The sequence below is a fragment of the Ranitomeya variabilis genome, chromosome 5 (assembly GCF_051348905.1).
Source record: "Ranitomeya variabilis isolate aRanVar5 chromosome 5, aRanVar5.hap1, whole genome shotgun sequence".
NCBI classification, from domain to species: Eukaryota; Metazoa; Chordata; class Amphibia; order Anura; family Dendrobatidae; genus Ranitomeya; species Ranitomeya variabilis.
Genome location: NC_135236.1, coordinates 81,042,298 through 81,058,652, shown reverse-complemented (window position 1 = coordinate 81,058,652; position 16,355 = coordinate 81,042,298). Strand labels below are relative to the sequence as shown.

At 44.8% G+C, this 16,355-nt stretch overlaps 1 protein-coding gene across 1 annotated transcript in view; it reads left to right on the top strand.

Annotated features, from left to right (window-relative positions):
* Positions 1-16,355, top strand: part of LOC143774880 (adhesion G protein-coupled receptor E3-like) — a 138,870-nt gene that overhangs the window by 78,509 nt on the left and 44,006 nt on the right. The window contains exons 10-13 of the mRNA XM_077262659.1: positions 1,482-1,650; positions 3,589-3,699; positions 3,783-3,970; positions 9,912-10,073. Coding sequence (XP_077118774.1) covers positions 1,482-1,650; positions 3,589-3,699; positions 3,783-3,970; positions 9,912-10,073 — 630 coding nt within the window. The remainder of the gene's footprint in view (positions 1-1,481; positions 1,651-3,588; positions 3,700-3,782; positions 3,971-9,911; positions 10,074-16,355) is intronic.

Sequence of the window (16,355 nt, the reverse complement as noted above, 5' to 3'; positions counted from 1 at the left end):
GCCTGAATATTAAAAGTTTAAAAAAAAATAAGTCAAGAAGCAACAGGGAAAGATAGAGAAAAGTACAATAATGAAGATTCAAGAATTGTAAAGTGAGGATACAATAAACAGTCTGACAGGTATACTTACACACTGCTGCCGTGCCACCCGACCGTGACTCTGCTGCTCCTGCCCAGTCTCTGCCACAGTAGAAGAAGAGCTCTGAAAAAAGGAAAAATCATTTGTCATATGTGTAGATGTGACAGTGAATACTTACCAATCTGAGGAGGTGAGTACTCACTTCGCTGACATTTTCCGCTTGTGCAGGCCCAGGCGTTTGATCCTCAGAAGAAGAAGAAGAAGACATTCTGATGCATGCAGAAAAAAATAAATGGAAGATATTAGGACATGTAGAGACAGAAAATAGAAAATACAGGCATTGGCTTTGATATACTCACATTGTTGAAAGTCTTGTTTCCTCCAAGGTGCTTTCCTCTGTGTGGTCTGCTTCCCAGTCTGCTGTGTAGTGACCTGGCAATGCCCACTCCCTCCCTTTATCACCTTGTATGTGGGGGGGGGGGAGGCTAATTAGTGTCTAGACATGTTTTTCTCTGGTTCAATGCATGCATTTACAAACGCAAGCAAACGCGTGTGCTTGTAAACGCATGCGTTTACATTGACAGCAATGCGTTTTTTTGTCGCAAACCTTACGCAATGGACCACATACGTTTCCAGGTGGCAAATTGACACCTCTAAAAATTACTGCATGTTGCATTTCCGCGCCAAACCGCAGACGACAAAACGACGCATGCGTCGTCAAACGCGGCAAAATGCAAACAAAAAAAACCCATGCGTCCTTAATGTTAAATATAGGAATACAAAATGCATGCGGATATTTGCGTAAGAAACGCTGCGGACACAACCGCAAATGTGAAACCAGCCTTAGGAATTGCCAGTGTTCATTCTTACTGCCTGGTTTAGAGTTGTAGGTATAGTTCGTGGTTGGAGCTTGATTTGGAGAGTTGTTCAGGAGATTGTTTGGAGATTTGTTTTGTGTGCACATCCTTATCCTCTCCTAATTCAGAGAGTGTATTTTGTATGATTGCTATTTTCTTTAATCCCTGTCTGTCTTCCCTTGTTTGTCTGGTTAGTTTTATCCTATACACTACGGCTTCCCACCTCCCTGGGTGGGGGAGGGGGCAGATAAAGGTTGATTTAGGAACATAGCAAGGCACAAGGTGCTTGCATATCCACCTTCTGGACTAATTTGGGGGACAAGAATAGACTAGGGCACCACTAATTCTATGGACCTGGTTAGAGCCCATAGTCCCAAGGCACTGCGTAACACCATATATGTACAATAATTAGATTGATGACTTGGGACATTTGTCGTATATCTCGGTAGACAGCACTAGAGTTATTTTTAAAGGTTTTTGTATTTAATCTTTTCCTAATGTTATTGGATTTGCTTCTAAATGTCCTAAATTTTGTCATCTTCATAGAAAGTGGCAACTCAAATCACTAACCTTCTCAATCAAACTTCTTTGAAAACATTCAATTCCACCGAACTCCAAACAGTTTTCATTGCTGTAATCGATAAAGTGGAAACTTCACTACTTGCATCTTTTGCTACAGACCCCAGAGATCAGCGAATAACCACTGCTGAAATCAGTGAGTAGATTAACTTGTATTGCCAATAGTGTTTGTATGGGCAGGCAATATACACCGTTTTTCTTGGGGGGGGGGGGAATGTGATCGCAGCGAACGCTTAAAGAGGTTGTCCACTACTTTTACATTGCTGACCTATCCATAGGATACATCATTAATGTCTGATCAGCCTGAGTCCGACACCCCTGCCGATAAGCTGTTGTCGGTTTCGGTGGTGGCCGGCAGCTGGAAGTGCTCACTTGTGAGCTGCTCTATTTTCTGTTAGTGGCCAGGGCTTGGTACTGCACATCCACCTCCTATTCAAATCAATAGGAGGCGGATGTGTTGTACTCTGTGGTGGCCACCCTCAGAAGATTGAGCGGCTCGGCAAGTGAGTACTTCCAGCTGGCTGCCACAGACACCGATAACAGTTGATCGGCGAGAGTGCCAGCGTCGGCCCTCGGCCATTCAAACATTGATGACATATAGGTCAACAATATAAAAATAGTGGGCAACCTTTTTAACTATTATACTGTATATCAGTTCCAAATATTCAGCAATGCATGAATAGTCCCTGTACTGACCCTACAATGATGGCAACATCTCATTCCTAAGATTCCTAAGATCTTTCCACATATTTTTATGGCAACTTGGATTCCTTTACTTGGAAGTAAAAACAGCTCTCATAAAGGTTTATTAGATATGTCTAAATCAATCAGGACTGACCATAGCTTGGATGATGTCCTGGGAAATACTTCTCCTTAGCATGGCGTACCAAAGAGTGACTAAATAACACCGATGAACCAGTTATGTAGAGATGCCGCAATTGTAACAAGTCCGTTCATGATATTTCTTCCCTCCTAAATATTCCACCATCACCTGTAAGTGATTGAGAAGTGGAAGGAACCGCAGCAACTCAGCCACAAAGGGGAGACCATGTAATGTTACAGAGCAGGGTCACCAAGTGCTGAGGAGCAGAGGACAGGAAAGCCACCAACGTACTGCTGACTCAATAACGGCAGATTCCAGACCTCCTCTAGTATATTAGAACAGGAGGAAAAAACCTCCACTATTCTGGAGAAAACACGACAATGAAACAGGCAAATGTGCTTACTAGTGATGAGTGAATATACTCGTTACTCGAGATTTCTCGAGCATGCTCGGGGGTCCTCCGAGTATTTTTTAATGCTCGGAGATTAAGTTTTCCTCCCCTCAGCTGAATGATTTACATCTGTTAGCCAGCATAAGTACATGTGGGGATTCCCTAGCAACCAGGCAACCCCCACATGTACTTATGCTGGCTAACAGATGTAAATCATTCAGCTGAGGAGAGGAAAACTTAATCTCCGAGCATTAAAAAATACTCGGAGGACCCCCGAGCATGCTCGAGAAATCTCGAGTAACGAGTATATTCGCTCATCACTAGTGCTTACCTGTCCAGGCCTCAAGTCAAATGCACTATCATGGTGCAGGGGGCCTAAGTAAAGATGGCGACTACACAGGTGCGGTAATACCAAATGAGACAGCCAGCCTACAATCAGGGATTGGCCACTTGGCACACCAGTGCAAATAACCTGCAGCAGTGTTCACACAGAGTATGCACAGCATCTGGATCATAGCCTATTAGTAACGCCCTCTGGTGGGCTGCCCAGTGCTAACGGTAATGCACACCTGTGTAGTCGTTATCTTTACTTGGGCCCGCTGCACCATGATAGTACATTTGACTTGAGGCCTGGACAGGTAAGCACCTTTGCCTGTTTCTTTGTCATGTTTTCTCCAGAATAGTGGAGGTTTTTTCCTCCTTTTTTGTCGTGTTTTCTCCTCTGGTATATTGTAAATTGGTGCTTTGTTGGCTAGTATTATAAGAAGGCCAATAATATCTTAGAAAGTATGACATGGCACCTATATGTATGACCAATACACCCTAATAATCACATAAAGCCTCTTTTTTATCTTCTACAGAGGCAGAGATGAAGGTTTCTGATGAGCATTGTGCTAGTGGATCTTCCATTATTCTAGAAGTCGATAAAAACAATATGCAAGTACCGTGCTCACTTGTCAACTTCAAAGGTGGTAAGTCTGGAGTTGACTGTAGTGACTTTACAGTTGCATTAGTTGATCATATGCTTATTCTGTAATATGTTTGTGCTTATCAGGTGGAGCCATTTTCATCTCATACAAAGTTTTCAACGCCAGGCTAAATGGCAGCATTCTTGCAGCTCTTGGGGATTCTGATAATAGATCAAGAGAAGAAATTATCTCCTCAGTGGTTGGTGGCGCTATCACAAGTGACAAAACACAGAATCTGGGCTCACCAGTGAGATTCACTCTGAAACATATGATGGTCAGTACAAGAAATTTCCAGAGCTTATATACAGTGCCTTGCAAAAGTATTCGGCCCCCTGGAACTTTTCAACCTTTTCCCACATATCATGCTTCAAAACATAAAGATACCAAGTGTAATTTTTTGGTGAAGAATCAACAACCAGTGGAACACAATTGTGAAGTTGAACGAAATTTTTTGGTTATTTTAATTTTTTGTGGAAATTTAAAAACTGAAAAGTGGGGCATGCAATATTATTCGGCCCCTTTAACTTAAAGGGAACCTGTCACCTCCCCCCCAGTCGTTTCAAACTAAAAGAGCCACCTTGTGCAGCAGTAATGCTGCATTCTGACAAGGTGGCTCTTTTAGTTCTGGGTGCTGTAACTAGAGAAATAATCCGTTTTTTAATTTGTCAGAAATACCTGGTCTTCAGACCTGGAGGCAGGCGTTTCCCCCCTGCTTCAGACGCCATACAGCCGTCACTCAAATCTTCTTGGCGCCGGGCGCCGCCTCCTCCTCACTGCTGTTTTGAAAATAGCCGGCGCCTGCGCTCTTTTCCCCTGCCTGGTGCATGCGCAGTGAGCGCTGCCCATCTTTCCTCATATGCAGTCTCGGTGACTGCGCCTGCATGGCTGCCCTGCTTGTGATTCCCAGGCAGGGCGGCCGCACCGCCTGACTGAAGACCAGGTATTTCTGACAAATTATAAAACGGATTATTTCTCTAGTTACAGCACCCAGAACTAAAAGAGCCACCTTGTCAGAATGCAGCATTACTGCTGCACAAGGTGGCTCTTTTAGTTTGAAACGACTGGGGGGTGGTGACAGGTTCCCTTTAATTCTTTGTTGAGCCACCATTTGCTGCAATTACAGCTGCAAGTCACTTGGGGTAAGTCGCTATCAGTTTTGTACATCGAGAGACTGAAATTCTTGCCCATTCTTCCTTGGCAAACAGCTCAAGGTCAGTGAGGTCTGATGGAGATCGCTTGTGAACAGCAGTTTTCAGCTCTTTCCACAGATTCGCGATTGGATTGAGGTCTGGACTCTGACTTGGCCATTCTAACACCTGGATACGTTTATTTGTGAACCATTCCATTGTAGATTTTGCTTTATGTTTGGGATCATTGTCTTGTTGGAAGACAAATCTCCGTCCCAGTCTCAGGTTTTTTGCAGACTCCAACAGGTTTTCTTCAAGAATGGCCCTGGCTCCATCCATCCTCCCATCAATTTTAACCATCTTCCCTGTCCCTGCTGAAGAAAAGCAGGCCCAAACCATGATGCTGCCACTACCATGTTTGACAGTGGGGATTGTGTGTTCAGGGTGATGAGCTGTGTTGCCTTTATGCTAAACATATCGTTTGGCATTGTTGCCAAAAAGTTCAATTTTGATTTCATCTGACCAGAGCACCTTCTTCCACATGTATGGTGTGTCTCCCAGGTGGCTTGTTGCAAACTTTAAACAACACTTTTTATGGATATCTTTGAGAAATGGCTTTCTTCTTGCCACTCTTCCATGAAGGCCAGATTTGTGCAGTGTACGACTGATTGTTGTCCTATGGACAGACTGTCCCACCTCAGCTGTAGATCTCTGCAGTTCATCCAGAGTGATCATGGGCCTCTTGGCTGCATCTCTGATCAGTCTTCTCCTTGTTTGAGATGAAAGTTTAGAGGGACGGCCGGGTCTTGGTAGATTTGCAGTGGTATGATACTCCTTCCATTTCAATATGATCGCTTGCACAGTGCTCCTTGGAATGTTTAAAGTTTTGGAAATCATTTTGTATCCAAATCCGGCTTTAAACTTCTCCACAACAGTATCACGGACCTGCCTGTTGTGTTCCTTGGTCTTCATGATGCTCTGTGCTTCAAACAGAACCCTGAGACTATCACAGAGCAGGTGCATTTATGCGGAGACTTGATTACACACAAGTGGATTATATTTATCATCATTAGGCATTTAGGACAACATTGGATCATTCAGAGATCCACATTGAACTTCTGGATTTCTGCATTGAAAGTAAAGGGACCGAATAATATTGCATGCCCCACTTTTCAGTTTTTGAATTTCCACAAAAATGTAAAATAACCAATAAATTTCGTTCAACTTCACAATTGTGTTCCATTTGTTGTTGATTCTTCACCAAAAATTTACATTTGGTATCTTTATGTTTGAAGCATGATGTGTGGGAAAAGGTTGAAAAGTTCTAGGGGGCCGAATACTTTCGCAAGGCACTGTATGTCATGCTAGCTGTTGAGTAACATTCATGGATCTGATTTGTATGGTTGCCATACGTAAGACTGATTTGGACAATGTTATGCATGTACCACACCCACTCACGGGAAAGGGAGTAAGGAAGACTTGTATAGAGAGAAGCCGCACCTACACACAGCTGGTACCTGTACAGACTAGTAAATTCCTAGCTGCACAACTAATAAAAACACCACCTTGGACTTGACTCCCTAAAAGGCAGATGAGGAGTTTATCATGCCTCGTGAAGAGCCAGAATGGAGGCACGAGGCAGCACACTGCCAAAAAAGGGAGAGCAAGGTGTGCAGGTAGACACAAACACCCAGGGTGAGAAACTAAAAGCATGTTCATAAATGGGGAAAGAGGGAATAGTAAGGAGAACCAAAAAATAAATGAAACTACAATAACCTCCTAGAAACCTTACAGTGGTAAAAGGAAAAGGTGCTGGGAAGGACAACAAACACACACACAGTAAGAATATAAATGTTGTAAGTCTAGCAGGTAAATGTGTAACACCCCAGGAAACCGGCTGTTACAGTGGTGTCGCTTTCCCTTTAGGGAGGGTGATGCTATGCCTGGAAGCGAGGAAGATCCCTTTAACAGGTGGTACATGTTCTGATTCCAGGCCAGAAGGGGGAGCTCAGAACCCGGTTTCAGGGGAGCTTCCCTAGATATATATTCTGGCTTGGAGGAGGAGTTAGTTCAGTTTTTGAAGGGAGAGGAGAGAGGAAGCAGACAAAAAGAGTCTGAGAGCAGAAAAGCTGGTGCCGTGCAGCTACGTAGTGTTGCAGCTCCAGGCCAGAGAGGAGAAGCAGACAGCGTTGCATTTGTAGAACGTGCCAGAGGGAAGAAGCACAGGAGAATTAAGGAGCTGGTAGGGAGCTGCGACTGAGCTCCTTCCAAGCTGAGACGCAGGAACCGGGCATCGGAAGCTTGAGGCTGAGTGGAACTGTATGTCCCATAGCAGAACCGGAGGGCAGAAGACTACAGGTAGTCTGTCCGCACCCACACTCGAAGGTACAGCAACATACAGAGTCCAGAGTCATCTGAGATCCCTGTAAAAAGGCTTGCGTTGCCTACCATACGAGTACTGTCTTAGGACAGGGAAAGAGAGGACCTTGTGTGGAGCCTTAGGTAGCAAGCGACTCGCCTTACAGCGCAAGAAGGAAGGCTTACAACCTCACCTGAAAGGGGGATCCATAATCGCTTCCAGGCCGACCTGACGTCACCAACACCTGTTACCGGTACCCTGGACTGTGGCCGTGAATCACCAGTAAACAGGTAAAGAGACTGCAACCTTGTGTCCTTATTTCTGGCACCACACTATCTTTGCCAAATTCACCGGGAGCCCTGGGGACCCAGCTTCACCTGTGGGAAGCCGTACCATCCTTGCTGCAGTGCCATCACTCCCTAGAGGACCCCTTTAAGCATTGTCGGTCACCTCTGACCGAATACCACAGGTGGCGTCACGAACATTCTTATTCCTAATAACCCCTTAAAAGACCTTCGCTTTAATTTGGATGCCCAGGGCCACGGACCGGGTCGCTGCCACCGTGACCACCCCTTTAATGATGACCGGACTCAGTACCGAGTAACCCCCTAGGCCCAGGTGGGCGTTCCAAATGCATTCACTAAAGGGCTGGAAACTTAGCACAAATCCACCTTGAATTATAGCCAGCAAGGAAGTGCAGTGAAAGGATAATATATAACTCCCCATCCAGAAGGTGGTAGGGAAAACGAAAATGCAAAACAGGTCACCGGATCAAATCCCCAAACTGAGTCATGACAGACAAATAATATTTGGCTTCTATTTATTTTTGGCCCCATGCACATGGCAGATGTGTGTGCATATTGGAGACATACTGAATCCCTGCTTCTCCTTACTACAGAGCCATTGCCACTCCATGGGCCATTGTATGACGCTCTGTGAGGCTCTGGTTCCTAGATTTATTGTCTGCTAGGTACAGTAGTCCCACATGGAGGTCTAAATTGCTGCATTGTGGATCCACATGAATAAGGCTGTATGGAGCAATGATATGCAGATGCACATAGGCCCTTATGCTTGATTAGATTTTTTGAAAGCCTGGCTTGGAAGACATGAATAATTATACAGTACAATTGTCTACTTTCGTCCATATCACTAAGATGGTCCTCAGAAAATATCTAGAAGATCATGAATGATTATGGTTGTTTTCTTCATAGCCTGGAAGTGGCAATGTACATTAATTGCAAAGAAGTAATATGTCACAATGTGCGTAGGTCTGTCACAAACAGCACAACAAGCAATGGAACACCGAGGACACAATTACAACGGTGGGCCCTGTCGGTAGGGACTGGGGGAATGGGCACCTCCTGCACCGGCCTGCAGATGTGCCCTGATTTTGCTACTGTCCCTATACAGGTTCTTTCAACCCATCGCCGACCAGGATACCTAGTCCCTCACTTGCCCTGCACCTATCCCTAAGTCGGGAACTGGCAGGTGAGAGCACTGGTCCCACCGCTGCACTAATACAACACGGGGTAAGGAAAGACAGACAAGGTTAAGGAAAACAACACTTAGCTTAATGCTGCAAGGCACAGCACAGTGGGAAGAAACACCAGATACACCGGTCTCAGCAGTAGAACAATTGTTCCCAGCAAGCTCCTACTCCGTACGTGGTTGCTGAAGAATGAACTAACACCGACAGTCAGCTGATGAACTAGGTGACCTTTTAAAGGATGAAGGGAGTGGTCACCACGAACATCAGCTGACCCAGCAGCAATGCAATGCAAAAGCACCAGTTGCCACCGGGGGAGGGAAACTGCATTAACCCCCGATGACCAGAAAGGAAAAAAGGTCTTAAACTGAGGGAAACCAGATTTGCCACAAATTCAAAAATGGATCGTGACATAATGATTCTGTTTTGGAGCTGTTCATAGCCATTGGATGGGAATAAAATGATGTCTTGTGCAGGTTAAAGGGAACCTGTCACCCCCAAAATCGAAGGTGAGCTAAGCCCACTGGTATCAGGGGCTTATCTACAGTATTCTGGAATGCTGTAGATAAGCCCCCGATGCATCCTGAAAGATAAGAAAAAGAGGTTAGATTATACTCACCCAGGGGCGGTCCCGCTGCGGTCCGGTCCGGGGCCTCCTATCTTCTTACGATGACGTCTTCTTCTTGTCTTCATGCTCCGGCGCAGGAGTACTTTGTCTGCCCTCTTGAGGGCAGAGCAAAGTACTGAAGTGCACAGGCGCTGGGCCTCTCTGACCTTTCCCGGCGCCTGCGCACTGCAGTACTTTGCTCTGCCCTCAAGAGGGCAGACAAAGTACTCCTGCGCCGGAGCCGCAGCATGAAGACAATAAGAGGACATCATCCTATGAAGATGGGAGGGCCCGGACTGGACCACAACGCCCATCGGACCGGACCGCTGCGGGACCGCCCCTGGGTGAGTATAATATAACCTCTTTTTCTCCTCTTTCAGGATACATCGGGGCTTATCTGCAGCATTCCAGAATGCTGTAGATAAGCCCCTGATGCCGGTGGCCGCAGCTCACCTTCGATTTGTGTGAAAGGTTCCCTTTAATCTTAATAAGAGGACCACTAAGAAGTCATATCAACTGGACAATTGACTGTCCATTTTCATTTTCCTGACTATTATTCATTGTTGTTTTATAAAATCAGCAGTGAGATGAATAATAGCTTTATGTAACCTACCTATTCCTCTTTTTTCCATATAGGCTGTAAAACCACACTACAATACACAGTGCGTGTTTTGGGACTCCAATGTGTGGTCAACCCAAGGATGTGAAACTCGGCAGTCAGAGCGAGAGAACAGCACGCTTTGCCTCTGCACACATCTCTCCACCTTTGCTGTCATCATGGCACCCACTCCAATTGAGGTGATATGAATATGATGCTGGAATTGTTACCTATTTATTGTTATTTAGGAGTAATTATGCAGTGTGTGGACATCCGACAATCTGTGTAATGAACTGTCAAACCCAAGGGGTGTAGCATCAGGGTCTGCAGAGGTAAACGTTACAAACATTCTATGTGATTTAAGGGAACCTGTAATGTTCAAAAATATTATTTATCTACAGAAATAAGGTTTATCTTCAGGTAAATAAAGTAAACATGTAGCCTGGCCACCTTAATGAAAGTGTGTCTACTAGGTGAAAATGAAACTATATCCTTCTGGAGCCATTCGCGTTCAGTCAATGGGGCGTGCAAGGACAGTTACATTCATCGCTCCTTATACTGTGAGTGGCGGCTGTAATCACTGCTCACCACTTTGATTGACAGATGGCTCTTGCAACGCGTCTGTTCACAGCGAGCTCATACGAATGCTGTATGTTTAGGGTTATTGTCCTGATATAGGATAAATTTGAGGCTCATTCAAAAAAAGCTTGGACAGCACATGATGGTGTCCCAGTCTGCTTTGTAATCTTTGCCAAGTAGAGACCTTGCTGATAGAATATAACTACCATGTGTCTTGATTGTTTGCTCAGTCTTAGGTCTTCAACACCCGTCCTGGTGAGTTCTGTACTGGAAAAAACAGTACTGGTTTAATCCGTGGTCCGTGTGCCATCCGTGTTTACACATGTGACATCCTTGTGCCATCTGTATGTCATCGTTGTGTCCGTGTGCTGTCTGTGTGACACGTATGGAATGAAATGCAGCATAAGAATTAAAGAGTTTTATGAATAAAATATGTTGAAAGATAGAGATAAATAGTGATGGGGAACATAAATAGATAGATAGACCGATAGAAATATGTCAGTGTGATTTCTAATCAATGCTTTGCATGCTGATTTTTCTATACTTCTATTTATTTTTTAAATAAAGAAATAAAACAGCATGGGGTGCTCCGTAATTTTCATAACCAGCTGAGTGAAAGCCAAAAGCTGCGGGCTGATGTTAATATTCCGAGAATGGGCCAAAAGCCATAAAGGTTCCTAGGCTATTAATATCAGCTCATAGCTGTTTGCTTAGCCTTTACTGGTTATTATAATGTGTACACAACTATTTCCCAATTTGCCTCCACACCAGGTCAAGTGGAAAGAGCGCATCAAAATTGGCGCATCTAATGGATGTGCCATTTCTGGGGTGACCGAGGTCTGATATTCTTAGTCTGGGAGGAGGGCCAATATCCACTGCCCCTTTCTAGGATATTATCAACCCGCAGCTGTGTGCACAGCTTTTGCTGGTTAGTAAATACATGGCTGACCCCATGTCATTTTGGGGGGCATCTCCCCTATAATAACCAGTAAAGGCTAAGCAAACAGCTGTGAGTTGATATTAATTGTTGTGAATTCTGTTCTCGGACTCCCTCCTGTGGTCATGAATGGTACTTTGGTTAGTTCTGCTCTTGGACTCCCTCTGGTGGCTTTGAGTGGAACTGCTGGTCACTGAGGTTGGCTTTGTCAGCTGCTCTCGTTTATTGCTATGCTGGCTTCCCTAATTAACTCCACTCAGATCGTTACTTCATGCCAGCTGTCAATGTTTCAGTATTGGATCAGATCTCTCTTGGACTTCTCTGAGGACCTGTCTACTCCAGCAGAAGCTAAGTCTTTGCTAGTTCATTTGTTGTTACTGCTTCCTGAATATATTTCTTAGTACTGCTAATTTCTAGTCCAGCTTGCTATCATGATATTCCCTTGCTAGCTGGGAGCTCTGGGGTGCAGAGTGGCACCTCCACACCGTGAGTCGGTGTGGGGAGTTATTTTGCTTACTCTGCGTGGTTTTTTGTAATCTTTTGTGCTGACCGCATAGTTCCCTTTTCTATCCTCTGTCTATTTAGTGAAGTCTGGCCTCCTTTGCTAAAACCTGTTTCATTCCTGTGTTTGTGACTTTCCTCTTAACTCACTGAATATATGTGGGGGGCTGCCTTTACCTTTGGGGAATTTCTCTGAGGCAAGGTTAGGCTTCTATTTCTATATTTAGGGGTAGTTAGCTCTTAGGCTGTGAAGAGGCGTCTAGGGAGAGTTAGGTACCCTCCACGGCTATTTTTAGTGTGTGTGATAGGAGGAGGGTTTGCGGTCAGCAGAGTTCCCACTTTCCCAGAGCTTGTTCCGATTACTAGTTTACTCATCAGGTCATTCCGGGTGCTCCTAACCACCAGGTCCATAACAGTACAGCTGGCCCACAAAGTGTTAATGCATCTCAAAAGAGGGATAAGAGAAGTTCTGAACCCATTTTTTTTTCTTTGCAGTGTGTTTTGTCTCTCTTTTCCCCTTAATCTCTGGGTGGTTCAGGACTCAGGTGTAGATATGGATATTCAAGGTCTGTCCTCTTGTGTGGATCATCTCATTGCAAGAGTACAAAGCATTCAAGATTATGTAGTTCAGAATCCGATGTTAGAGCCTAGAATTCCAATTCCTGATTTGTTTTCTGGGGATAGATCTAAGTTTCTGAATTTCAAAAATAATTGTAAACTGTTTCTTGCTTTGAAACCCCGCTCCTCTGGTGACCCCATCCAGCAAGTAAAAATTATTATTTCTTTGTTGCGTGGCGACCCTCAAGACTGGGCATTCTCCCTTGCGCCAGAAGATCCTGCATTGCTTAATGTAGATGCGTTTTTTCTGGCGCTTGGATTGCTTTATGACGAACCGAATTCAGTGGATCAGGTAGGGAAAATCTTGCTGGCTTTGTGTCAGGGTCAGGATGAAGCAGAGATATATTGTCAGAAGTTTAGAAAATGGTCTGTGCTTACTCAATGGAATGAGTGTGCCCTGGCAGCAATTTTTAGAAAGGGTCTTTCTGAAGCCCTTAAGGATGTTATGGTGGGATTCCCCACGCCTGCTGGTCTGAATGAATCAATGTCCTTGGCCATCCAAATTGATCGGCGTTTGCGTGAGCGCAAAATTGTGCACCATTTGGCGGTGTCCTCTGAGCAGAGGCCTGAGCTTATGCAATGTGATAGAACTTTGACCAGAACTGAACGGCAAGAACACAGACATCAGAATAGGCTGTGTTTTTACTGTGGTGACCCCACTCATGCTATCTCTGATTGTCCTAAGCGCACTAAGCGGTTCGCTAGGTCTGTCACCATTGGTACTGTACAGCCTAAATTTGTCTGTTACTCTGATTTGCTCTTTGTCATCCTACTCAGTTATGGCATTTGTGGATTCAGGCGCTGCCCTGAATTTGATGGACTTGGAGTTTGCCAGGCGCTGTGGTTTTTTCTTGGAGCCTTTGCAGTATCCTATTTCATTAAGGGGAATTGATGCCACGCCGTTGGCCAAGAATAAACCTCAGTACTGGACTTAGTTGACCATGTGCATGGCTCCTGCACATCAGGAAGATATTCGCTTTTTGGTGTTGCATAATTTGCATGATGTGGTCGTGTTGGGTTTGCCTTGGCTACAGGTTCATAATCCAGTATTGGATTGGAAATCAATGTCTGTGTCTAGTTGGGGTTGTCAAGGGGTACATGGCGATGTTCCGTTGGTGTCAATTTCTGCTTCCACTCCTTCTGAAGTCCCTGAGTTCCTGTCGGATTACCAGGATGTATTTGATGAGTCCAAATCCAGTGTCCTACCCCCTCATAGGGATTGTGATTGTGCTATAAATTTGATTCCTGGTAGTAAGTTTCCTAAGGGCCGACTTTTCAATTTATCTGTGCCAGAGCACGCCGCTATGCGGAGTTATATAAAGGAGTCCTTGGAGAAAAGGCATATTCGCCCGTCTTCATCACCGATGGGAGCAGGGTTCTTTTTTGTTGCCAAGAAGGATGGTTCTCTGAGACCCTGTATAGATTACCGCCTTCTCAATAAGATCACGGTCAAATTTCAGTACCCTTTGCCTCTGCTGTCTGATTTGTTTGCTCGGATTAAGGGGGCTAGTTGGTTCACCAAGATAGATCTTCGAGGGGCGTATAACCTTGTGCGTATTAAACAGGGCGATGAATGGAAAACAGCATTTAATACGCCCGAAGGCCATTTTGAGTACCTGGTAATGCCATTCGGGCTTTCAAATGCTCCATCTGTGTTTCAGTCCTTTATGCATGACATCTTCCGAAAGTATCTGGATAGATTCATGATTGTATATTTGGATGATATTTTGGTCTTTTCGGATGATTGAGAGTCTCATGTAAAACAGGTCAGAATGGTATTCCAGGTCCTTCGTGCTAATTCCTTGTTTGTGAAGGGGTCTAAATGTCTCTTTGGAGTTCAGAAGGTTTCCTTTTTTGGGCTTCATTTTTTCCCCTTCTACTATCGAGATGGACCCTGTTAAAGTTCAGGCCATTTATGATTGGACTCAACCTACATCTGTGAAGAGCCTCCAGAAATTCCTGGGCTTTGCTAATTTTTACCGTCGCTTCATCACTAATTTTTCTAGTGTGGTTAAACCTTTGACTGATTTGACAAAGAAAGGTGCTGATGTGGTGAATTGGCCCTCTGCGGCCGTTGAGGCTTTTCAGGAGCTGAAACGTCATTTTTCTTCGGCCCCTGTGTTGCGTCAGCCAGATGTTTTGCTCCCTTTTCAGGTCGAGGTTGATGCTTCTGAGATTGGAGCAGGGGCTGTTTTGTCTCAAAGAAGTTCTGATGGCTCTGTGATGAAGCCATGTGCCTTCTTTTCTAGAAAGTTTTCGCCTGCTGAGCGTAATTATGATGTTGGCAATCGGGAGCTGCTAGCTATGAAGTGGGCATTTGAGGAGTGGCGACATTGGCTTGAGGGAGCCAAGCACCGCGTGGTGGTCTTGACGGATCACAAAAATCTGACTTATCTCGAGTCTGCCAAGCGGTTGAATCCTAGACAGGCTCGATGGTCGCTGTTTTTCTCCCGTTTCGATTTTGTGGTCTCATACCTTCCAGGTTCTAAGAATGTGAAGGCGGATGCCCTTTCTAGGAGTTTTGTGCCTGATTCTCCGGGAGTCCCTGAGCCGGCTGGTATTCTCAAAGAGGGGGTAATTCTGTCTGCCATCTCCCCTGATTTGCGGCGGGTGCTGCAGGAGTTTCAGGCTGATAGACTGTTGTGAACTGTATTTCTTGGCTCCCTCTTGTGATCACTAGCGGTATGACACTTGGATTGTCTTTCTCCAGGTTGGTACCCACCTGGTTCGTTAGGCCTTGGGTGTTCCTATTTAGACTTCCTGGAAACTCAGTCTAGTGCCTAGAATCGATGTAGTCAGTCTATGTCTGTTTGCTCCTGACTCCTGGTCTCCCGCTTTTTGCAAGATAAGCTAAGTCCTGCTTTCTTATTTTTGTTTATTCGCATTGCTGCTATTTTGTTCCAGCCTGTTACAATGTGATTCCTGATTTTTGCTGGTAGCTCTAGGGGGCTGATATTCTCCCCCCACACCGTTAGTCAGTGCGGGGGTTCTTGGATATTCAGCGTGGATATTTTTGTAGGGTTTTTGCTGACCGCATAAGTTCTCTTCCTATTTTCTGCTATTAATTAGTGGGCCTCTCTTTGCTAAATCTAGTTCATACTTACGTTTGTCTTTTCTTCTTACCTCACCGTTATTATTTGTGGGGGGCTTGTATCATAACTTTGGGGTTCTTTCTCTTGAGGCAAGCGAGGTCTTATTTTCTCTGAAAGGGTTAGTTAGTTCTCCGGCTGGTGCGAGACGTCTAGAATCAACGTAGGTACGTTCCCTGGCTACTTCTAGTTGTTGCGCTAGGATCAGATATACGGTCAGCCAAGTTACCACCTCCCTATGAGCTGGTTTTTGTGTTTGCGGACTTAGCTGGAACTTCTGAGATCCTCTTCCACTAGGATCATAACAGTATTCCAGGCCATAAAGTGAATATTTAATGCATTGCAGAAGCGGGATTAAAAGAAAAGAAGTTCGGAGTTTTTTTTTGTTTTTTTTTCTTCCCCTTTTTCCTCTGAGTGGCTTGAAGCTCTGCTGCAGACATGAATGTTCAGACTCTGATTACTAGTGTGGATCAGCTTGCTGCACGAGTGCAGGGCATTCAGGATTTTGTTACTAGTACTCCTATGTCAGAGCCTAAGATACCTATTCCTGAGCTTTTCTCTGGTGATCGATTTAAATTTAGGAATTTTAGGAATAATTGTAAATTGTTTCTATCTTTGAGACCTCGTTCGTCTGGAGACTCAGCTCAGCAAGTTAAAATTGTTATCTCTTTCTTGCGTGGCGACCCTCAGGATTGGGCTTTTTCATTGGCGCCAGGAGATCCGGCATTGGCAAATATTGATGCGTTTTTTCTGGCGCT